General features: G+C 59.0%; 1 protein-coding gene and 1 pseudogene across 1 annotated transcript in view; both read right to left on the reverse strand.

Annotated features, from left to right (window-relative positions):
• Positions 1-3,357: 3,357 nt before the first annotated feature.
• LOC141584511 (uncharacterized) lies at positions 3,358-4,564 on the reverse strand (annotated as a pseudogene).
• Positions 4,561-23,881, reverse strand: part of ESPNL (espin like) — a 32,366-nt gene continuing 13,045 nt past the window's right edge. Inside the window, exons 5-9 of the mRNA XM_039469758.2 lie at positions 18,550-18,681; positions 11,119-11,230; positions 9,442-9,554; positions 8,292-8,489; positions 4,561-6,429 (exon numbers count right to left, since the gene is read on the reverse strand). Coding sequence (XP_039325692.2) covers positions 4,825-6,429; positions 8,292-8,489; positions 9,442-9,554; positions 11,119-11,230; positions 18,550-18,681 — 2,160 coding nt within the window. The 3' untranslated portion in view covers positions 4,561-4,824. The remainder of the gene's footprint in view (positions 6,430-8,291; positions 8,490-9,441; positions 9,555-11,118; positions 11,231-18,549; positions 18,682-23,881) is intronic.

The following is a 23,881-nucleotide window of genomic DNA, read 5'->3' on the forward strand; positions in this document are numbered from 1 at the left end:
AGGGAGGCTGAGACAGGAAAATCGCTTGAACCCAGGAGCCAGAGGTTGTAGCGAGCCAAGATCGCACCACTGCATTCCAGCCTGGGTGACAGAGCAAGACTCCGACTCAAAAAGAAAAAAAAAAAAAAAAAAAAAGAAAGCGATTTTCAATTTCATCTCAATAGGATGACATCACACTTTGTGAGGCTGGGAGTGATAACTGGTCACTCCTCCTGTTCATGGACGTTCAAACTGTTTTACACTTAGGACTATTATAATGAAGGTGGCATCACCTATGTGATTATTCTTTCAGAATAGATTCTGAGTGTGAAATCGCCAAGTTAAAATGTGTGAGGCTGGGCGCGGTAGCTCATGCCTGTAATCCCAGCACTTTGGGAGGCCAAGGCGGGTGGATCACTTGAGGTCAGGAGCTCGAGAGCAGCCTGGCCTGTCCAACATGGTAAAACCCTGTCTCTATTAAAAATACAAAAATTAGCTGGCCGTGGTGGTGTATCCCTGTAATCCCAGCTACCCGGGAGGCTGAGGCAGGAGAATCGCTTCAACCCGGGAGGTGGAGGTTTCGGTGAGCTGAGATCACGTCACTGCACTCCAGCCTGGGTGACAGAGCAAGACTCCATCTCCAAACAGAAAAAAATGTGTGAGTGAGGCCCAAGTCCGCACGTCAGGCTGCCCGCCCCTCGGGTGTTACCGCCCCGCACAGCACCTCTCACTCCGTCGGGGCGATCTGGGGCCTGGGTTCCCTCAGGCCGTCCTTGTTTGCCTGTCACCAGCGCTCTCAGCACGTCGGCCGGCGCCTCCCTCCCTGCGAACCTGCCGCGGTGTGTTCGCTGCTCAGATTTCTTTGTTCTTGGGTCCAAACCACCTTGTTTGACGGCATCTGGCTCTGTAATGATGACATCTTCGGATCTGAGCTGGAAGACCCTCGTTGCTCTGCTATTTACATGTTTTTGTCTGCTGCATTGGTGATCTCGCACCGCGTAAGGAACTGCCCTGACATCCAAGGTCCTAGAACCGTGCAATGCGTCGTCTCCGCGCCTCCTCGGGAGCGCGTGCGTGTGGACTAGTCTCTCCGTGTCTGGTCGGGAGCGCGTGTGTCCTCGTATCTCTGCGTCTCCTCGGGAGCGCCTGCGTGCGGTGGCTCCACCTCGGATGACTCAGGAGGGCCCCACGGAGTGCTGAGTCCGCCTGCGGTCATCGGAAGTGGGGCGTGAGGCAGGAAGGGTCTGCGGGCTCTGGGCTGGAGAACCGGTTCCGCCCACAGGTCCCTCTGCAGAGCCGCTCCCAACGTGGCGGCTGCTTCCCTGAAACAAGGCCAGCAGCGGCGATGAAGCCGTGGCGTCGTCTGCCGGCTCAGAAGGGGTGTCTGCAGCTTCATTCTATTCTGGTGGAACGGGGCTGCATGCTGTGGCCACCCAGAGGCAGGCGTTGCTGGGGGCCTTCGTGCAGGCTGGCCTCCATGGCAGCTTCGTTCATTTCTTCTTTTAAATGGCCTTGAGAGATTAAATTTTTAATAAGAGCTGGGCTTTGCATTAAGCCGGCGCACCGACATCAGGGAGCCCGCCTCTCTGCACATGGACCCAGCCGCGGGGGAGAAGCTGGGTTTCCGCGCTGCCCTTGGCGAGGGTCGAGGGTCGCTGTTACTCCACATCTCCATCCTACCCTCATCTGTGGACTGGGGACACAGGGCTCCCTTTCTCCTGGATGTTTTTGACTCATCAGGAGGCTCCTGGGCTTTGCGCCTTTGTGCCTTTGCTTAGCCTGTGGCCACCTTGCTGATGTCGGTGTCTCCACGGTGCTACGGGTAAGGTCTCTGGTCCTCAGTGAGTTTTTTGTCAATTGGACAACAGATTTATAGGCACCAAACGGGCCCTACCGCTGAGTGTGGCATTGTAGGGGCCAGTGCCTACCTGCTCCGGGGACACATGCTCCCCACAGGTGAGCTGCTGCTGAGCCAGGGATTCCAGCTGCTGGGCACCAGGATCGCCAAGAATGTCTTAAAACTCCAGCTTTCCAGACCCACCTAAATGATGCAGAAGGTCATTTACAGGGCACTCCAGAGCACCGCAGCGGCACTCCAGGGACCCAGCCTGGATCTGAGCCACACCTCAGCCCTCACCTGGAAGCCCACCCCAGGCCCTCCTGGGACCCCTGATGTGTGTGCCCACTGCTGGCCTTGATCCAGCTCCTCAGCTGGGAAACTGAGGCCCAGAGGTTGTGGAGTACTTGTCCAAGATCACAGCGGGTGGGCAGGGACACCTCGAGCCAGGAGGGCCAACTCCGTGCCCAGTGCTCTCTCTTGAGCACCCTTGGCCAGGGGTGACCTGAGGCCTGCTGCCCCTACCTCCAGCCCCCTCCTCTGCCAGGGCACTCAGAACAACTTCCCCTCGAGGGGTGCCAGAGGGGACTCCAGGAGACACCAGAACACCCAAACCTGACACCCCCAGCCAAGGGCTCTCCCTAGACCCACCCGCTGCCCCATGCCCTCTGCCAGCCCTGAGCAGTGGCTGCACTGCGTGGAGCCGCCCTCGTCTGTTCTCCACTGGGTGCATGTTGTGGCCCAGAGCCAGGGCCCCACTGACTGAGCAGCAGCGTTCAGGAAGCTCCTGGCTGTTCCCAGCACCCTGCTCATTACAAACAACTCTGAAACACCTGTAATCCCAGCGCTCTGAGAGGCAGAGGTAGGCAGATTTCTTGAACCCAGGAGTTCAAGACCAGCCTGGGCAACGTAGCAAGAGCTGGACCCTACAAAAAATACCAAAAAATTAGCCTGGTGTGGTGGCTGATGCCTGTAGTTCCAGCTACTTGGGAGGTTGAGGTGGGAGGATCACTTGAGCCCAGGAGGCAGAAGTTGCAGTGAGCTGAGATGATTGCACCACTGCCTTCCAGCCTGGGCAACAGAGCCAGATCCTGTGAAAGAAAGAAAAGAAAGGAGAAAAGGAAAGGAAGAAAGAAAGGAAGGGAGGGAGGGAAGCAGGGAGAAGAAACAAAAGAAAGAGAGGCAGAGAAAGAGCAAAAAGGAAGCAAAGAAAGGAAGAGAAAGAGAAAGAGAAGAAAGAAGAGAAGGTCTGTGAAATGCCAGCTGCACGCCGGTGAGTGTCTGAGACCACACTGGTCCCCAGCACAGAGGCCCCTCCCCGGGGGAACCTCCGTCCTCCCTCACTGCAACCCCGGGAGAGCGAGGTCCGCGTGCGCCCCATACTGCAGATGCGAAACCAGAGGTTAAGAGGGACCAAGAACGTGGCCTTGGTGTTTCAGCAGAGCTGAGATGAGGGTTCAGGTCTTCGTACTGGGCTCTCGGCACAGGCGGCTCTCATGGGTGGCTGAACAACAAGCACAAGAGAGGGGTGGGCTAGGAACGGGAATCTTTATTTAGCCAACACATGTTCAGCTTCAGCTCTGCGGCAGGGTCCTCAGCAGTGGAGGAAACCGGAGGGGGCTGGCTACAGAGCAGGCCCTGGGGAAAAGCCACGGGCCTGGGGCTGGGCCAGTGCTAGTTCCCTTCCCGGCCCCGCTGGCCCCAACGGCCAGTACCACCCCTCTCAATTTTCCATCTTCTTGAGCCTCCCTCCCCATGGGCCCCAGTCAGCCGTAAGAGTCTCTCTCTTCCATCCACCAGCTTGCCCGCTGCCCTCCATGCTCTGCCCGGACAGTCCCCTGGGAGCGAGGTGGGGACCCCTGACAAGCTTGTCCCTGACTGCACCCTCCTCTGTCCCAGGGAACCTGAAGCCTCCCCTCCCTGCCCCTGCCTGCTGGGCCATCTCACAGCTGCAGAGCCCTGCCCCCAAAGTTGCTGTGGGCTTGGGCCCAGCCCTCCTCACCCCAGAGCCTCGGTGATGATCCATCCTCCTGGCTGACATCAGGAGCTGTGGACAAGCCACACCCTGTGCCAACCATGCCCAGCACCCATTAAGGGATACTCTGCAGCACCCAGAGCCCCCGAGGGTGGAATCCATTTCCCTGTGTCCCTCCCGCCAGCACCCAGGCCACTGTGGAGGAGAGATGCGCTGTGGGTGACACCCACGAAGTAGCCACACTCCACCGAAGTCTGGCTGGTGGCCATCCCTGGTGGCATTCTCCTCTGTTGCAGCAGCCTTTGAGAGTGGGCGCTGGCCACCCTGCCTGGAGGCCTCCTGACCACTGCTACTCCCATGCCCCTGCTCTCTGGCCTTGCGGGGGCCCACGACCAGGCCGGGGCAGTCAGCTGGAAGACAGGGGCCCCATGGGGAGCCTTCCTTTGAGGGAGCTGGGCCTCCGGAGCACCTGGCCTGGTGGGTGTAGGTGTGTGACCAGCAGGGACAGTCTGGCAGGAAGGCCTCCTGCCCATGGAATCTGTCCGTGGGAGGTGTGGCCCAAGGTTAGCAGGAGAAATGGGCAGGACCAGGGCCTGGGCCCACCTCAGGCTCATGTGGAAGGTAGATGTGGCTGAGGCCACCAGCACCAGAGAAACTGAGGGATAGGACGGCCAGGTAACTGGTGGCACTGGGGAAGGACAAGTGGGAAACAGATAGCATCCCAGGTCCCGGGGACCGGCCCAGCAGAGGTGCCCTGGGCTGGGGTGGGCTGTCACCTAACTTCAGGGGCTACCAAGGGGCTTCCTGGAGGCAGTGATGAGAAGGAGTCTGAGTCCCGGCTCGGAGGAGAAGCAGGCAACAGAAGAGTCCTGCAGCCTGTGATAACCAGCAGGACTGGAGGCCGCTGTGCACTCACTGAGCGTCCAGCAGCTTTGCCCGGCTCACCCGGCCCCCAAGGGAGTAAGCAAGGAAAAGGAAAGAGAAACCCCCAGTCACCCCAAACCACGTTCTGAAAAGCAGGCTGCCCGCTGGGTCACTCTCCAAAGTTGAACATCTCAGCTTCCTTCTCCTTCCAGAAGGCAAAGCTCCGGTCGATGTAGCCACAGACGTCCTCGCTGTTGAAGCTGCCCCGCTGGGAGCGGGTCCCCAGCCGCTGTAACATGGGCTTGGGGCCGCTGCCGGGGACAGCAGCGTGCGGCAGGGGCCCAAGCGGTGTCAGTCCTGACTTCCGGCCAGGCTCCGAGTCCCAGGCGGGACCCTGGCTGGAGCCGAAGAAGCGGGCTTTGATGTCCTCGAAGCCGTCAGTCCAGGCCCGACGGCCAGCGGCCACCTCATCGGTCACGGCCTTGTGGAAGGTGCGCACAGCCTCCCAGCCGTGGGTGCCCAGGTGCTCGAAGACTTCGAAGCAGAGCAGGTGGCGCGCCTTGCGCTCCTCAGCTGGCAGGTCGCACTCCAGGAGCTGGAAGTAGCCCAGCATGAAGAGGTCCAGCGAGAGGCTGCTGTAGGGCACGGGAGCCCCGTCCACGTGGGGCAGGAACTGCTCGGGGGACAGGGCCCCACGGGGCCGCCGGCTCAGCCGCCGCAGCTGCCGGGCGGGCACGTGAGCCATGATGGCCTTCCAGCTGCCCAGCAGGTGGGTGATGGTGCTGCGCTGCTGCCACAGGTGGCCCAGCCGGGGGCCCGGGCTGGGCAGAGAAGGTGGCCCAGGGCTCCTGGTGGCCTCCCGGCCCCGAGACCCTGTGTGGCGGGCTCCTAGGGTCCTGCAGGCCGCGGTCTTGAGGGCCGGCGTGTAGGCTGACCTCCTCCAGTGGCTGAGGAAGAGCACGACGATGCGCTCCTTGCGCAGGCTGGCCGGGTCCGGGCCGGCCGCGGCACCCACCTCCGACGGCACCTCCTCGCAGCTGACGCCGGAGTCGCTGGCCTCCTCCGTGTCGCCAGGCCTGGGCTGCCCCGAAGCTGGGACACCGCGGGGCTTCGGCGGGGCTTTCCAGCAGCCACTCAGGCCCTGCCTGGGCTGGGCTCCCGGCTCGCAGGGGCCAGGGTTGAAGCCACAGAGTGGGCTGGAGGCCGACTCGAAGTTGCCCCGCAGCGTCCGCACGGACACCCCCGACTCCTGGATCTGGCGCTGGGCCTCGCTCCAAGGGGGGCTGGCCGAGGCCTCCCTGCAGGCGTCCCGCAGCGGCCGAGTGGCTGGCTTCTCATCCCCCTGCACTAGCCCGTGCACGCCCTTCAACAGCAGGGACAGGCTGCGCACCAGGCGGGAGATGTGGCTGCACCAGAAGGGCAGGGGCTGCCCCCCAGGGGCCACCTCTGAGGCCTCCGCAGAGCACGTGGACTCAGCCGACAGGGTGGGGGCCTCCTCGGCCTCCAGTCCGGGCGCCCGGGGCAGGAAGTGGCTGTTGACCGTGATGCTGACCAGGGGCTCGGGCAGCAGGGCCTGCAGCTCAGCCGCCAGCCGGCCCAGCTCACTCTCATACTCCTGACAGCGGCGCCGAAGCTGCAGGTCCGCGATCTGCTTCTCCAGGTAGACCAGGTCGTCCTCGGTCAGTAGTTCCCCAAAGGGGCCCAGGATGGCCTGGTGGGTCTGCGAGTACCTCCAGGACGCTTGCTCCACAGGGCCGGAGATGCCACCATCATCCTGGGCACAGGAAGGGCAGGGTGAGCAGGGCCAGGGCTGCTGGACACCAGCTCCCGGGGTGGCTGGCCCTAGTCCACAGCTGGAGGCTCAGGGAAGGCTGGTTTCCTCTCAAAGGGTGGAGGTGCCCCTGCCCTGCCTCCTCTGCACTCTTCCTAACCTCCCCACATCTGCTCCAGGTTTCATGGTCAGGGCCCTCCCTGCCCCTTCCAACCAAATATGGAGCTCAGCCACTCTATTCCTGCCACCTCATCCATCCCTGCCGCCCAATAAGCATCTGCTGTGCCACACTGTGTCCATCCCCAGGGCCCAACAGGGACTCCCAGCCTTTGCCAGGCTGTGCCCAAGCCCATATCTTGAGCCCCTTAGCCTGCGCTCCCGCCATCAGCACCCCCACCCACCATCAGTCCACCCTGCCCGCCATCAGCCCACCTACCCATCATCAGCACCCCCCACCCATCAGCCCGCCCACCTGCCATCAGCACCCCTCACCCGCCATCAGCCCCCCATCTGCCATCAGTCCGCCCACCTGCCATCAGCACCCCCACCCACCATCAGCACCTCCCACCCGCCATCAGCCCCCTGCCCCGCCATCAGTCCACCCCACCTGCCATCAGTCCACTCACCCATCATCGGTCTCCCCCCGCCCGCCATCAGTCCACCCACCCACCATCAGCCTGCCTCCCTGCCAGCAGCCCGCCCAGCCTCCAAGTCCCTGAGTTCTCAGCATCTCGGCAGAGCCTCTGGTCTTGCCCCAAGATAAGACTTCAAGGGGCTTCCCAGCTAGGGCAGACCCTCCGACCTGCTCAGCTCCAGTCTTGCTCTGCTCTGAACCCTGCGGCCCTCAGGCCCTGTGGCTCCCAGCCCAACAAGCAAGGACAGGCTGGGCCCTCAGACGACAGGGCTGTCCCACAGTCCTGCGACGATGGAGACGGGCTGTATTCCAGCAGCCAGGAGCCACCTGTGGCTATAGAAATGACAGGCGGCTGGTGCGACCGGGGGGCAGGACTTTTACTTTTCTTACATTTTAATTCATGTAAATGGCCGCAGGTGGCTACATGACTGTGCTGGACAGCGTAGTGCTAGACCACGGGGTGCAGAACTCACTGTTCTGACAGAATCGTAGGCCTCTGAGGGTACGATTCCTGAACTGTCTGCACAGCAGCCAGCGAGCCTGTTAAATCCAAACCACAGCCCTTCTCTGCTCAGACTCTCGGTGGCTCCTCACAGCCTCACAGAGGTGCAGTCATACCAGCCAGGCTCCTCTCCAACCTCAGGCACCCACTCCTCGCCCGGGTGCCCCCTCCTGTCCCTCCCTAGGTCAGCCAGGCCTCAGGACGTCGCACTGGCTGTTCCCTCTGCCTAGGCGGTGCTTGCCCCAAATTCCCACAGGGCTCCCCCTCTCTTCCTTCTGGCCCCTGCTCAAGGCTACATCCCCGGAGGGGTCCCCTAAGCACCCATATATCATAGCCCCCTAAATGCTTTGCTTTCTCCACAGCAGTGGGAATCGCCCACACACCTGCCAGCACCTGCCCATGAACCACCGTCTTCCCTGCTAGACGCTGTGCCCGGGAGGGCAGGGCGTGCCCTTCACTGCCTAGAACAGCACTTGGCACAGGCAGGCATGTGCCACAAATCCGCCAAGTGGCCAAGTGGAAGGCTGCGTGGGACCCATGCCTCCGGAGCAGGGGACGCGGCTCTGCTCAGAGTCCTCTGGTCTGGTTCACCTCATCCTCCGGTGGAAGCAACAGCCAAGGCCACAGAGGAGCGGGGCCCCTGGGTCTTGGATTCAGGTCTGGGCTCTGGGTACCCTGACTTCCACTTCTCCCTGCCTGGAAAAGGCCTCGCCCCAACCCAGGGCGTACCTGGGACTCCGCGGCACTCTCTGCGCCCAGGCGCGCCTGCAGCTTCCGCACCATTACCTGCCGCTTCCACTCGGGGATGGGCCGGCCACGCTCATCCCGAGTGGGCACCAGCCCATCGATGTCACCTGAGGGCAGCCCGTCTAGCTGCAGTGAGGCCAGGCCATCTGGGGCATCCCCTGCCAGCGCCATCTCGGTCCCCTGTGCAGACGGGGGTGGGTCACACAGGCCTGGAGAGGACCCAGACCCCGAGTGGGGGGAAGATCTAGAGAGGGCCTAGAGGGTTGGCTCAGCCCAGGGCGCGCTAACGGGGCGCTCGGAGAGGAGGGACAGTGGGAGCCATGGACAGCACCCCACCCCCTCATCTCCAGCTTAAGAGTGAGGCCTCCGAGGGGAGGGACCTGAGGTGGGGGCAGGGGCGGGGTGTGTGAGGGGATTGTTGGCAGAGAAATGAAACCAGAGACCCCTCCCCGCCTCCGATACAAGGCCAGCAGATGCTGTGTGTCCCTGGGCAAACTTGCTCTGGGCACAGCTACATGGATGAGGTCTGGGAGCCAGTCCTGTGCTGCAGCACTCATCAGAGGCTTCAGTGTGCTGGGCACGCGTCAGCTCTCCAGGAGGGGCAGTGCCATGCGGCACTGTCCGGACTCCCACAGAACATCTGTGGTTGAGAATCCGCAGGAGTCTCTCAGGGAAAGGCTGGGCTGGGTTTCTGAGGGCCTGGTGCCCAGGAAAGGGTGTTGGGGGAGCAGGACCCATCCGTTGGTCCAGGCTGGCCAAAGTCTTGAGGAGGGGGAGAGTGGCGGTGGGCCCCTGCCCGTGGATGGCTGCCGCGATCTCCGCACTCCAAGTGGGCACAGAGCACCCCTGAGCTCAGAGGTCGGGGAGAGGGGGGACACTGCAGCCCTCTGGGATGGCAGAGGAGGGTCCCCGTGTTTCTGTGGTGGAGGAACAGCTGCCATCGCCCTGACTCTCCTGCTCCTCAGAACTCAGGGTGTGGTTGAGAGCAGCGGAGTGATGCAGGCAGCCTGGAGTCCACCCTTCAGGGAAAGGGCTGGCTGTGCTGGGGGGCTTCCCTGGGCCCCCCAAGAGGATGGGGATGGAGGCTGGCCGGGGGCCCTGGGAGACAGGGACGCAGGGGTTGGGGACGCACCGCGGGGTGGGTCGTGGCATTGGTAGTGATCCTCGGAGGGGCTGGGCTGCTCATCTGCTCTCTGGGAAGAGGCTGGTCAGGATGGCCAGGCCAGGCGGGGCAGAGGGACGCAGCTGCCGAGAAGAAGGGGGAGTTGCAGAAAGGGCAAGGGCTGGGGAGCAGAGACGCAGAGCCTCAGGGATCCAGGCCTGGGGGCAGAACCAGCCTCCTGAACCAGCTGAGACTCCAGCCCACCCTGCATCAGAAGGCCTCGGGGGGCTTCACTGGAGTCACTGGGGCCAGCCCAAGCCTGGTAGATGGGAGAGTCTGAGGCACACCCCGGGCCATCTCACAGCCCCTCGTGCAGCAGGAGAGAAGCTGGGAAGGGCTTGAGGCCTGGAGGTCACGGGCTCCTAACGCAGCTCTGCAGGACCCAGAGCTGCCCGCAACGCTCCCTGCCCTGATGCCAATGCACACTTCAGTGTCAACCTTGAGTGAAGAACACATCTGCATCACAGCCAGGCAGACACACACCGACACAATCACACACACATACAGTCACAAACACAATCACACACACAGGCACAATCACATACACACAGTCCCACACAGACACAATCACATACAAACATACACATACAGAATCACACAGACACAGACAGTCCCACACAGACACAATCACACACATTCACAAACACAATCACACAGTCCCACACAGACACCATCACACACAGTCACAAACACAATCACACAGTCCCAGACACAATCACACATACACACACAGACACAATCGCACACAGACACACACAATCACGAAACCACACACAGGCACAATCACACAAAGGCGCAATCACACAGATACAATCACAGACACAATCACAGAAACATACACAAAACAGACACAAACACAACCACACAGATACACAGATATAACACACATACAGACACAATCACACATACATACAGACACCATACACAGACACAAACATACACACAGACACAATAACATATACACAATCAGACACACAGACACATGCAGACACAATCATGGACACACAGACACAATCATATACACATAAACAATCATAGATATAGTCACACACAATCACAGAAACACAGAACACAGACACACACAGACACAATCACTAACACAGACACAATTACACACAGACACACTCACATACACACAATCACACAGAACAGATACACATGCGCCCACATGTGAGCACAGCCGCGGCGGGGCCTGTGTTGGAAGCTCGCCCTCACTACTGTGGCACCTGCTGATGTTTTTGGGCTGTTCCACTCCATTCCATTCTGAGCAACACTGGTCACAGTCCCCTAATGGTGGTGGCCTGCAGTATGAGGACCGTCCCCTGCCCCACTAGCCCGTGCATGCAAGGCATGCTGGGATCTCGGGACAGCAGCCCATCCGCGAGGGGCCTGGGCCCAACCAGCCCGCCTCCTCGCCTTTAGCCCTGGACAAGTTGCTGTGACTCTAAGTGCCTACCACGGAAAATGCTAATCCTCACCTTTACAAAGCGACGAAGACAATTAAGGAAACCCAGAAGCAACTGGGAGGGGGGGGTGACCCGGTGCCCGGCTGCCTGCAGACTTCCAGATCCCGGATCCCGAGGGGGGGCCAGTGGCACCCCCTCCCAAGCCCCTGCCCCGGCTGCCCACGTGGGGCTGTGCACTCACGGGCAGGGTGCCCAGGCCCCAGGCCTCCTCTTCTTCCATCCTCTAGGGAGTGCGTGGCCAACAGTGGAGGTGGGGGGAATGGCGGCGGTGGCGGCGTCATCAGCAGGGGCACCTGTGGGTGGATGGACTTGGTTAGTAGGGGGCCCCTGTGGGCTCTTCCCTGCTCACCTAGCAGGGGCACCCAGTGGGCGAGCCTTGGGGAGCCTGTGCATCTGAGAAGGGTTGGGACAGGTTAGGAGGTGGCAGGGGAGGGTCAGGTCCTCGATCAAGGGTCTGCCCCAGGGCCATCTCCCGCCTGAGTGCCGTCACTTACTGGCACCCCACCTTGCTTCCCCACCCGCTGCCACCTCTGTTGGGTGGGCCACCCCCATCTCCAAGCTGAGCTTCCAGGCTCCCTCTGGAGGCAGCTGAGCTCTGGGGCTCTGGGCACTGGCTTATGAGCTGGTTTCCAGCTCTGCTCAGTGCCCTGTGGCCTCACAAAGATGCATGCACATGTGCACACACATGTGTGTTCACTCCCTCCTGCACACACACCCGTGTCCACTCTCCCTCCTGCACACACACGTGTGCCCACTCTCCCTCCTGCACACACACGTGTCCACTCTCCCTCCTGCAGACACACGTGTGTCCACTCTCCCTCCTGCACACACGTGTGTCCACTCTCCCTCCTGCACACACGTGTGTCCACTCTCCCCCCTGCACACACACGCGTACCCACTCTCCCTCCTGCACACACACATCCACTCTCCCTCCTGCACACACATGCATGTCCACTCTCCCTCCTGCACACACACGCGTGTCCACTCTCCCTCCTGCACACACACATGTCCACTCTCCCCCCTGCACACACACGCGTGTCCACTCTCCCTCCTGCACACACGTGTGTCCACTCTCCTTCCTGCACACACACGTGTCCACTCTCCCTCCTGCACACACGCGTGTCCACTCTCCCTCCTGCACACACGTGTTCATACACCTGCACACACGTGTTCACTCTTGCACACACACGTGTCCATGCTCCCTCCTCCACACACACACGTGTCCACTCTCCTGCACACCCCATCCCCGACTCCTGTGCTGCGGTCTGCCTGGAACTTCAGCCCTGACACAGGGCCCATCAGTGTCTTGGGGGTTGATCGCCCCGTGAGCGTCCTGGTGAGGAGAGGGGAGGGCAGTGGACTAGGATAAGGGTCCCCGATGTGCCCATCAGCCGAGGGCATGGGCAGCCCTTGTCCCCAGCCAGCAAGGCCACATGCCACAATCCCTCTGGGCACCTCCCCCACTCTGCCCTCCAATGGGCATTGGAAGCCAGATGTGGCTGTCAGGGCTCCCACATCAGTGCTAGTCAGAGTCCTGGGCAGAGCAGAGGACTCAAATCGGCCACGATTCCGGACTTGTGGCCTGGGCCTAGGGCCTGTCGTGCGAGTGGGAGGGACTCAGGCTGCAGCTTGCTCAAATGCACAGCTGTCTCTGCCTTCAAATTCGTTCCCCTTTCTGAGCGCGGAGCCCCCATTTTCATGCCGCACTGAACCTTCAACCCCCCCAAGCCTCCCTTCCTCATGAATAAGGCCACCTCCAGGCAAGGATGCTGGGTGGCCCCTCAGCCACCTGCCCTCCAGGACCCTCACCTCATGGGGCCACAGGGGAGGAAACGCAGCCCGAAGGCCCGTCTGCCCGGCCTCCACGCACCTCGCTCCTTCCAGGAATCTGTGCCCACAGTCCAGAAACGCTGTGCACGGTCGGCTGGGGAACAACTGCCCGGCCCCCAGTCCCGGAGGCCCTCAGAAGCGAACTGCAGAGCGCAGGGAACGCAGCCGTTCGGGGATGCCGGGGGCTGCTGAGGCTGCTGCCCCCAGGAGTGGGAGGTGCCACATTAATATTTGAAGGCCCAGGTGTCCGGTGGCCGGGCGGGCTTGGGCTGGGTGGCAGGATCCTTTACCACAGCACTGTTAACTCTCCATGGAGCAGGGGCCAGGGGAGGGAATGCTCGGGGAGATGGAAGGGGGGCCTGAGATCCCTGGACCCCATGAGACAAGAGGCCACCCAGAGGCACCCCCAGTCCCACCCACAGTATAGCTCCTGGGGCACAGACAGGGAGACTGAAGCTCAGAGAGGGCAAAGGGCTGCTGAAGAGCCGGGATGAGAGTTCACTGGAGACGTCAGTCTTTGCTCCAGTGCCTTCAACCACTGCTTCCTTGGTCACAGAGGCTGGCCTCTGGGGAAAGACCAAGAACACACAGCCTGGCTGTTCCTTTCTGGGCTGCTTCTCTGGGGTGTGTGCAGGGAGTGACAGAGGGACCAGGAGCAGGCTTGCTCTCTGCTAAGGAACAAGGTGTTCCCCAGACTCAGCGGTCCTCAGTAGAGACACCAATCTATGCGGCACAGCTGCCATCGGGACCCAACTTGTACCACCTGGGCTCAGGGGCAAGGGATGCCACAGAACATGCCACGTGCTCCCTGCCGTGCTGAAGAAGGTCCTCTGTCTCGGACCCAGGAGTCTGGTGTCTTCCTCCACGTTCAAGACATAGTGAGAGGCTGGCATCAAGCAGGGCAGAGTCAGACACCAGATCAGACACGGCCAGAAAAGCTGGACACATGGTGTCACAAAGAGGAATACTGAGCCCTGCCTGGAGTGGCTCCATACTGTCCCCTGCCTATCCAGGGACAGGGCCAGGAGCGGGATGCTGCCTTTTGCCTCCTCCCTGCCCCTGGGAGCCCTCAGCCCCTGCCCTGAGAGCGAATCTGCTGTCAATGGGGAGGGGTCACCCCTGGCAGAGTGAGGGGGTTAGCTGGATGGCAGCAGCTCCTTATGCTGGGGAAGACAAGAGGTGGAAGTTAGTCTGGGGCTCAGGGGACTATCGGACTCTGGCCCCAGCACAGCACCTGTGGCCTGGGGACCTCAGGCCACCCCTCGAGGTCCCTGTGGCCCAGCCCTGCTCCATTCCTCACCAACGAGAAGCACTGTGACACCACCCCCTGAGCCTCCATTTCTTCACTGTAAATCAGACGAGGAATTATGGAGAGCACCGGGAAGGGGCCTGCGTGACGGTGGCATTCAGACCTTGGCGCTGCTGCCACCATTGGTATTAGGATGGTCTCTGAGTTTTAACAAGGAAGGCCCTGGCCACAATGGAGCCGCTGGCGTTTGGAGGCACAGGTGTCAGGATCCTGCCCCTTGGGGTCCTAACAGATGTGCACTGCTGCCCCCAATCCCAGCGTTGGACATTTGCCCTGAGGTTGGCAGTCATGTGGCCCCACGGCCCAGCCTGCTGTCCCTGTCCCTGGTTTTTGGTGAGATTGGAGCCTGGAAGAGGCTTCATGCATTATACATGGAGAGCATCGTGCAAGCCAGGTCACAGGCCTGTAACACCACCCGGCCAGAGAGAATCACTGCCCATGAATGGCTGCCGGACACTAGTTGCCATGGCTGAGATTCCATTACTGGCCGGGTGGGTGCCACACTTTCCAGGGAGAGGAGAGTGCCCAGGAAGCCTCTCACCTTCTCTGGGCCTCAGTTTCCCCATATCTAAAATAAAGACGTCTTAGTGCCTTTCTGGACTCCAGCACATCTGTCCCAAGAGCCCACCAGAACAGGTACTTCACCGGGTGCTCAAGGAGCTTCTCCGCCTTGATTACAAGTGGCTCACACCTGTAATCCCAGCACTTTGGGAGGCAGCGGTGGGAGAATCACTTGAGCCCAGAAGTTCAAGACCAGCCTTGCCAACATGGCCAAAGCCCGTCTCTAAAAAAAATACAAAAACTAGCCAGGCGTGGTGGCACACACCTGTAGTCCCAGCTACTTGGGAGGTCAGGGTGGGAGGATCACTTTAGCCTGGAAGGCTGAGGCTGCAGTGAGCTGAGATTGTGCCACTGCACTCCAGACTGAACAACAGAGCGAGAGACCCTGTCTTTCTTATGGGTGAGAATATTGGGGTTCAGAGATGCCCAGAACTTGCCAGTGCCCCATGCCAAGGAACACTGTGAGAGGGACAGCCCTGGACACTATGGGGGTTTGCTGGAGGCTCCACTCCCTAAGCATGGAGGGTTCTGTGTGCCGTCCCCGCCCAGACAGGGCACTGAGGGCCCTACAGCCAGGAGCCCAGCTGCTCGGCCAGCAGAGGGGAGGGGGCCTCCCTTGAGGGCAGCCCCTGCCCTTCCCTGGTCTTCATGGTTCCAGCCTTCATTGTGCAGAGTCCCCAAGGCCCAGGGAGGGGCAGGGCTGGCCTTCCTGAGTGCCCTGAGCAGACTCTGAGCTGGGGGGCAGCAGCTGACAGCCTGCCCACTCTCGGCGGCCTGGAGGGGGACAGCTCCCATGGGGAGAGACGAGCACCCCCTGCTGTCACCAGACCCTCCCAGAGGGAGAAGACAGAGACGGGCTCCCGTCCCCCGACCCTGAGCTCCCAAACATGACTTCCAGCAGTGACTGAATTCTAGTTCCTGAAACTGCTGCACCAGGACAAAAGCAGGGCAGAGCCGCGCTCTCCGGAGGCCACCCGAGCCGGCGCCACAGATCTGACACGAAGCCGGCACCTCCACGGGTCAGGTCTCAGCACTACTGCCCAGCCTTGCTCCTCCAGCTGCTGTTGCTCTTGAAACTCACGAGTCCCCTGGGGGCAGATAAAGGCTGTGCTGTCACGGGAAGATGATGGATTTCACCACCTCTTCTGAGGCCAGCACGGGGGTGGCCGGTGCACGAGGCCCCTGTGGATTGCGTTCCCATCAATATTGCAGCAGGCACATGGCCTCCCCCGGCCCGCAGCTGACAGCCTGCCCTCCCTCGGAGGCCTGGAGTGGGGACAACTCCCGTGGGGAAAGACAAGCAACCCCTGCTGTCTCCAGACCCTCCCAGAGGGAGAAGACAGAGACAGGCTCCAGTCCCGATCCTGAGCTCCGAAAGCAGCTCCTGAAGCTGCACACTGAGGAGCCGGGCAAGCCCCAGGGCTGGGTTTCTGTGCGTTGGGCAGGGGGTACCCAGGTGTGGGCAGGAGGGGACTGTGGATAGGAAGGAGGTGGCGAGCCTGACACCACCCATCCTCCACCACCATGGGGTCTGGGGACGGAAGACGGAGGAGCAGCTTGGACAGAAAGCCCACGCAGGGACCCCAGCATGGCTGGGGTGGGAACAGCATCAGGGGCTCCCGGGAGGCCGGGTGGGGCTGTTCCCTTGTGCCAGGGGCTTGTGGAGCCTGGAACACTGGCCGAACGGCTGCCCTCTCCACCTCCTAATCTCAGCTGCCATTCAGGCAGGAAGTGCAGGGAGGGGCCCAGAAAAGGCCAAGGCAGACCCAGCGGCCTTCAAGGAGCTGTGGGGAGACCCAGGCAGCTGCGGGCCACGGAGCCACCGTCCTCTGCAGTGGAAGCCAGTGGAGTTCCACCACCTTCTCAAGCAAAGCCAGAAAAACAGACACCATTTAGTAAAGACACGACTTCCAGCAGTGACTGAATTCTAGTTTCTGAAACTGCTGCCCCAGGACAAAACCAGGGCAGAGCCGCGCTCTCCGGAGGCCACCGGAGCTGCCTGCACAGCGCAGCGGGCCTGGTGTGGGTTTCCATTGGTGGGAACAGAGGCCCTGTGGCGGCAAGTATCCAGCAGGCCCTGGGGGCTGGGAAGGAAACTGGGGCTCTGCCTCAGGTGGTCCTGGATGCTCTGAGGGGACGCATGAGAGGAGGCACAGCAACCCCTTGGGGGGACCGGGATGGGTGGTGGAGGGTGAGGTCACCTTCTGGGCCTCACCCGAAAAGAAGGGCCAGGTGACTTCAGAGAACTTTCCTGAAGGGGTGTCCAATAAAAGTGATATGGGAGAAACTGAGGTAGGCTAGCTGGATTTGTCTTAGTAACTGCCCTGGGCCTGGAATAAAGAGGGAAGGTCAGATGGGAGGGCATAAGGGTGACTAGGATCCACTGTGGATGCCAAAGCGCCCTCTCCAACCTGCTCCTCCATTCATTTCCCCATCCACATCCCCCATCCACATCCTCCATGCACCCTCCTCCATCCACATCCTCCATCCCCCCTTCTCCATCCCCCCTCCTCCAATCACCCTCTCCATCCACATCCTCTGTCCACCCTCCTCCATCCACATCCTCCATCCACATCCTCCATTCACATCCTCCATCCACCTTCCCTCCTCCATCCACCCTCCTCCATCCACATTCTTCATTTACTCTCCCTCCTTCATCCACCCTCCCTCCTCCGTCCACCCACATCCTCTGTCCACCCTCCTCCATCCACGTCCTCCATCCACATCCTCCATCTACATCCTCCATCCACCCTCCTCCATCCACATCATCAACCCTTCTCATCCACATCCTCCATCCACATCCTCCACCCTCCCTCTTCCATCCGCATCCTCCATCCACCCTCCTCCATCCTTCCTCCTCCATCATCCTTCCTCCATCCACCCTCCTCCACCCACATCCTCCATCCACTCTCCTCCATTCACACTCCTCCATCCTGCCTCCTCCATCCTCCCTCCTCCATCCTCCCTCCTCCATCCTGCCTCCTCCATCCTCCCTCCTCCATCCTCCCTCCTCCATCCTGCCTCCTCCATCCTCCCTCCTCCATCCTCCCTCCTCCATCCACCCTCCTCCATCCACCCTCCTCCATCCACTCTCCTCCATTCACCTTTCCATTCCTCCTCTGTCCATCTGTCCTCTCTCCGCTCTCCTGCGCTCTCCCTCCCCCATTTATTGCTCCCCGTCCCGCCCTCCTTTGGCCTCCCTGCCCCATCATTCCTCCTGTCTGTTCTCTCCCCATCCATCCGCCTGCTTTTCTGTCTGATGCATCCGCCTGCTTTGCTGTCCCTTTGTTTATTTTTCATTCAGCAAACATTTGTTGAGTCCTGTCATGTACTAGGGCCTGGGGACCGGTGGGACAGGCAAGACCCCTGTCCTTAGAAATGGGGAAATGAGAGACTGTGAGGTCCCAGGCTGAGAGGCAAGAGCCGGGGCTGGCATCTGGTGCCTTCTGGCTGCTGCAGGGCTGCCAGCGGCCTTCTGGTTACCTGTGGGGGGCTCTGCTCCCGCTCCGGGGCTCCTCAGTCTGACATGCATCACCCACGAGAAACCCTGGCTCTCCAGTCACAGGTGTGGTCTCTGTGACGCAGGCGGACGGCAGGTTCCAGCCACAAGCCCAGGCTCAGCCCTGTCACATGCCCTCTGTTCTGGCCCGTTACAACCCCCATCCTTGTCACAGCCCTGGCCCCACCCATGTCATGGCCCCTGTCCTGCCCCTGTCACAGCCTGGCTCTGACACCGGCTGCCCAGTGGTGCCTCAGTCCTCCTCAGGCCCTTGTTGCTGGCCCCAGTGCCGTGTGTGAGTTGGACGCGGTGAGCTTCCCAGCTGACTATGCTGCAGGTTCAGCAGTGGGGCCCCGGCTGGGATCTGGGCCCACCCCCACGCCTCCAGGGTGGCTGGGAACCCTGAGCCTTACCGGCTGGGCCATCTCCCGCAGGTACTGGGCACAGTCCCGGTGTCCGTGGTACTCCGCCAGGTCCGCCGCTGTGTAACCATCTTCATCCCGCAGGGAGGGGTCCACATGGTGGGAAACCAGGGTCTGGCAGCACTGCAGTGAGGAGGGCACACGTGTGACCCACCACAACACTCGCCAGGTGCCCATGGGGCTGGCCCTGTGCAGGCCGCTCCCCAGGCTGCCCTGGTGCCCTTCCCAGCAGGGGCAGGACTTGAGTCTGGGCTGTGGGGTTCCGGAGACCTGCCTAGGAGTCCCTGAGCCTCATCTCACACCCCCTGTCCTGGCACAGACAGTACCGGGTACTGCCTATGAAGCAGTGCTGAGCCGACAGGATCAGGGCGCCCCGTCCAGACCCCTCACAGCTGCCGTGCTCCAGGCGTGAAATGCACAACCTGTTTCTGTGTTTGCAACCCTTGGAGGTGTGGACCAATGCAGGTGAAGAAACCAGGCTCAGAGAAACAGGCAACCGGCCCCTTGCTCCCCGACTCAGGGCCTGCGGCCTCCCCACTTCCCGCCACAGCCCCACTCTCCACGGGACCGTCCTCCTGGCTCCATGAGGTTCCCCCCTGGTGCCCGGAGCACCAGCTCAGGCCTGACCAAGGCTACTCACCCCCTTTGCCAGCCACACTGCATGCTCCTACCCCACCAACCTGGGGCCAGGGCCCTCCTGTCTTCCTGTACCTGATGGGCTCTTGAGATGGGAACAGGGAGGAAGAGGAGCAGGGAGGAAGCTGGGGAGGGAGTCTGCAGGACTGGGAGTCTGGAGGGCATCTGGGCTGGCGAAGGAGTCATACGGGAGAGGGACGGGGGACTTCAAGAATGATTTCTGCACTTTATTCTGTAGGTATTTATTCTGTAAATATTTCTGTGTTTCTTTTACGGTACCAGGGAAACAGAAAAACGAACTCGAGTGAGGCGAGTGCTGTGTTCATGAAACTGCCTCTGACTCCAACGCATTCCTGAGATAGACCAGCTGGGCCTCAGCGTCTTTGGGTGAAACTGAAGTGAACTAAGAAGTTGTGAGGCCGGGCGCAGTGGCTCCGCCAGGTACACGGCTGTAATCCCAGCAATTTGGGAGGCCAAGGCAGGTGGGTCACCTGAGGTCCGGAGTTCGAGACCAGCCTGACCAACATGGAGAAACTCTGTCTCTACTAAAATTACAAAATTAGCCAGGTGTGGTGGTGCATGCCTGTAATCCCAGCTACTGAGGAAGCTGAGGCAGGAGAATCACTTGAACCTGGGAGGTGGAGGTTGCGGTGAACTGAGATCATGCCATTGCACTCCAGCCTGGGCGACAAGAGCGAAACTCTGTCTCAAAAAAAAAGAAGTTGTGAGACCCCCGGCTGGGCTCAGTGGCTCACGCCTGTAATCCCAGCACTTTGGGAGGCCAAGACGGGTGGACCACCTGGGTCAGGAATTTGAGAGCAGCCTGACCAACATGGTGAAACCCTGTATCTACTAAATACAAATAAATAGCCAGGCATGGTGTGGGTACCTGTAATCCCAGCTACTCAGGAGGCCGAGGCAGAATCACTTGAACCTGGGAGCTGAAGGTTGCAGTGAGCCAAGGTTGCACCATTGCACTCCAGCCTCGGCAACAGAGCAAAACTTTGTCTCAAAAAAAAAAAAAAAAAAAAAAGAAGTTGTGAGACCCTAGGGGAAATCTCACCTGCCTTCTCTCCGGACTGCAGGTGCCTCACTGCTAAAAGGTGCCATTAGTGTTCACCCTCTACACATACAGAGATAAATACAGGTTCAGCGCGCATGTGGACGGCGGGTGTGCCATGCCACAAGTAAACATGACCTGACGCTGTCGTGCATGGCTGGGGACCTGGCAGCAAAGTCCAGTGGCCTCGAGCTCATCTGGCTCTGTGACTTGCTGGTCAGAGAACTTGGCCAGCTGACTGGGCCTGTTTGTAAAGTCGGGACAGCTGCACTGACCTATGGCTGACACCACCTCCCTCAGCCTCCCTCGCCCCTGCCCCTAAAGACACCCAGCTGTGCAGCTAGCAGGTCAGATTTTGACCTCAAGCCTGAGTGCCTTGTCCTGGAGAGTCCTCTGAAGGGCACCACCAAAAGAAGGTGAACAAAAAGATGGAAAGAGCCCCACTCCCTGGCAGCCCTGCAGGCCCACAAGGCCAGCACCAGAACCGCAGAGCGGAAGGGCTTGTCGCTGCATGAGGATGATGACCCCATGCCTCCAAGCCTTGGACTCAGAGTCTGCTTGCGCGCTGCCTGCGTTCCTAAGTGCCATGTTGCCCTCCAGAGAGCAAGCAGCTCAGGCCGGGGGCTGCTGGTTCTGGCACAAATACCCAACCCTGGTCATGGTGCGAAAGCAGCCACACATAGTATGGCCGGGTGCCCACGAGGCTTTATTTGTGGATACTGACATTTTAACTTCATATGAGTTTCATGTGTCATGAGATGTGATTCTTTTTCTTTTTCCCCATTTAAAAAGGGGAGAACTATTTTGAGCTTATGGGATCATACAGAATCAGGCGTGTGCCCAACCCTGTCTGGAGGGCTGCTGGGAGGCTTGAACCAGATAATGCCTGAAGGTTCTTGGAGGCCCAGAAGGGCTGAACCAGTGGCCGGTGTGGCTGAGGAAGCAGGAAGCATTAATCAGACGTGCCAGCTGGGCTGGGAGGCTGGGGCTGGGGAGGTTGGGCTGGGAGGCTGGGGCTGGGCGGCTAGGGCTGGGGAGGCTGGGCTGGGAGGCTGGGTTGGGGAGGCTGGGCTGAGAAGCTGGGCTGGGGAGGCTGGGGCTGGAGAGGCTGGGCTGGGAGGCTGGGCTGGAGGCTGGGGCTGGGAGGCTGGGGCTGGGGAGGCTGGGCTGGGAGGCTGAGTTGGGGAGGCTGGGCTGAGAGGCTGGGCTGGGGAGGCTGGGGCTGAAGAGGCTGGGCTGGGAGGCTGGGCTGGGAGGCTGGGGCTGGGGAGGCTGGGCTGGGAGGCTGGGCTGGGAGGCTGGGGCTGGGGAGGCTGGGCTGGGAGGCTGCAGAGGCCGGGGCAGATGGCTGAAGCCAACCCCTGGGAGAGGCACTGCTCCGGAAGCTCTGGGCTGGAGGAATGGCAGGAGTCTGCCAGGATGAGGTGGGTATGGGTGGGTGGAGGTGGAGCGTCCCCAAGGCGCTGTTGCTCAGGAGACAAGGTCAGGACGGGGCGGAGGGGAGTTAATAGGGTCTGCAGGGGTATGAGGGGTGTCACAGCAGAGGAAGGGGGACAAGTGTCAGACCTGGCCCCAGGTAGTGCTGGGGAGAGAGGGCACAGCCCTCACAGAAACAGAGCCGTGGGGAGGAACAAGAGAACCCCCCCACAGAGTGACAGACCACATCGCTGCTGGGACTGTCAGCAGAGGGTGAGTGGCGACAGACTGAACTCTCTCTGGAAGTGTGCAGAAGCCACCCAGCGGAGAAGCAGGTGAGCAGATGGAGCCACGCCAGGGAGGAGAGACCCAAGTGGGTCAGACCAAGCCACTGCCCAAGGACGTGAAACGTGGATTCACTGTAAAAGTCCCTTGCCAACAGCATCAGTGAGGTAACATGGAAGTGAGAGCGAAACTCAAGAGGAAAGGAAAGCCTGGGGGTGAGGGGTGGGGGGAGCCCAGCACCCAGAACTGCTCTCGCCCTGAGACAGGGCTGATGCCGGAAGAACAGTTATCGTTATACAATGTGCTGTCCTCCAGCAGCCTCAAGGGACCAGGAAGGCCAGGAACAGTGCGAAGTCCACCAAGGGTGGGCCTCTGGTTGACCACCTCCCGATGTAAGGCAAAGGCTCCACCCTGAGAGAAAACAGAAACCAGATGCCAGCCAGGCCCCAGGTGCCTGTCACAGAGGTGGTCCTGGGAACTTCCTGCCTGGAATGTGGATTAAGATGATCCTGGGCTCACCAAAGGCAAATAAGATATTGCCAAGGCCTCCAATTATGCCTGCACTCCATTTTTCAAATTTAATGTCAGCATACACCAACAAAAATCAGAAATACAAGGAGATAAGATACCATAAATGAGAAGCAGAAGACCCAGCCTGCAAAGAACTAGAAATAAAGCTCGGAGAACTAACACTATGATACAACTGTGCCTTCTACTTTTAGATAAGGAAAAACCCAGGCAGGCAGATCACATCTCTTCAAACTTAAGAGGGTAAAATATATACTGACTGTAGATGGTCTAAATGCACCAATAGATAAAGATTGTCGGACTGATGAAAAAATTAAATATGACTGCCTGTGGTCAACCAGAGGTACTGGCAAACATAAGGATTCAGAAGGCTGAAAGTGAAGTATGAACAAGCTTTACCATCAAATAAGTAATAGAAAAGTCATGTGTGTACCTATATCAAACAGACTAGATATGGGGTTCAAAATATATAAAACAAATGGTGACAGGATTGCAGGGAAACACAGACAAATCCAGAACAATAGCCAGGAATGTTCACACATTTCTCTCAAGCAATGTAAAATCCAGTAAACTAACACATGTATCTATATCGATCTGAAGAATACAATGACATAATAGACATGAAGAGAATAATCAGCAGACTTTACAGTCTTTCCAAGAACAAATACAATATTTATAAAAGTTCACCAGACACAGGTCAATAAAGTAAGTTATCAAAAAATCAAAGGCTTGAAATCACCAGTGTATTTCCTGACCACAGTGCAATTTGGAGAGAAATTAATAACAGATAACTGGAAGGAACACCTTTTATTTAGAAATTAAGAAATATAATTCCAAGGAATCCCTAGGGCAAATAAGAATCAAAATGGGAATTAGAAAATATTTTTTAACTGAACAATTAGCCAACAGTGGGATACAGCTAAAGCAGTACTTAGAGGAAAATTTATAGCCTTCAATAAATATATTAGAAAAGAAAAAAGGCTGAAAAGGAAGTGAAGTAGGCATCCATTTCAGTAATTTAGGAAAGAAAGTAGTAACAAAGATAAATGCAGAAATTAATGAAATAAAAAACATACATTGGAGAGAATTAAATGCTTTTTGGAGGACCTCGAACAAGTTAAAACCTGGTTGTTTGAAAAACTAGTGACTAACATCTAGTGAGACTGACTGAGACAAAAAAGAAAGACAAAAATAACCAATAACCAGGAATTAAAAATGGAGAAATTACTATATATAGGCAATAAAGGATCACGAGGACATTAAAAATAACTTTATGCTAATATATATAACTTAGATAAAATTGATTCCTAGAATATTTCTAGAAAATAAATCCTAGAAAAATATAATTTACCAAAACCAATACATTTTAAAAAACCCCAGTAGTTCTATAATAAATTG

This window comes from Saimiri boliviensis, chromosome 5, assembly GCF_048565385.1.
Source record: "Saimiri boliviensis isolate mSaiBol1 chromosome 5, mSaiBol1.pri, whole genome shotgun sequence".
Taxonomy (NCBI): Eukaryota; Metazoa; Chordata; class Mammalia; order Primates; family Cebidae; genus Saimiri; species Saimiri boliviensis.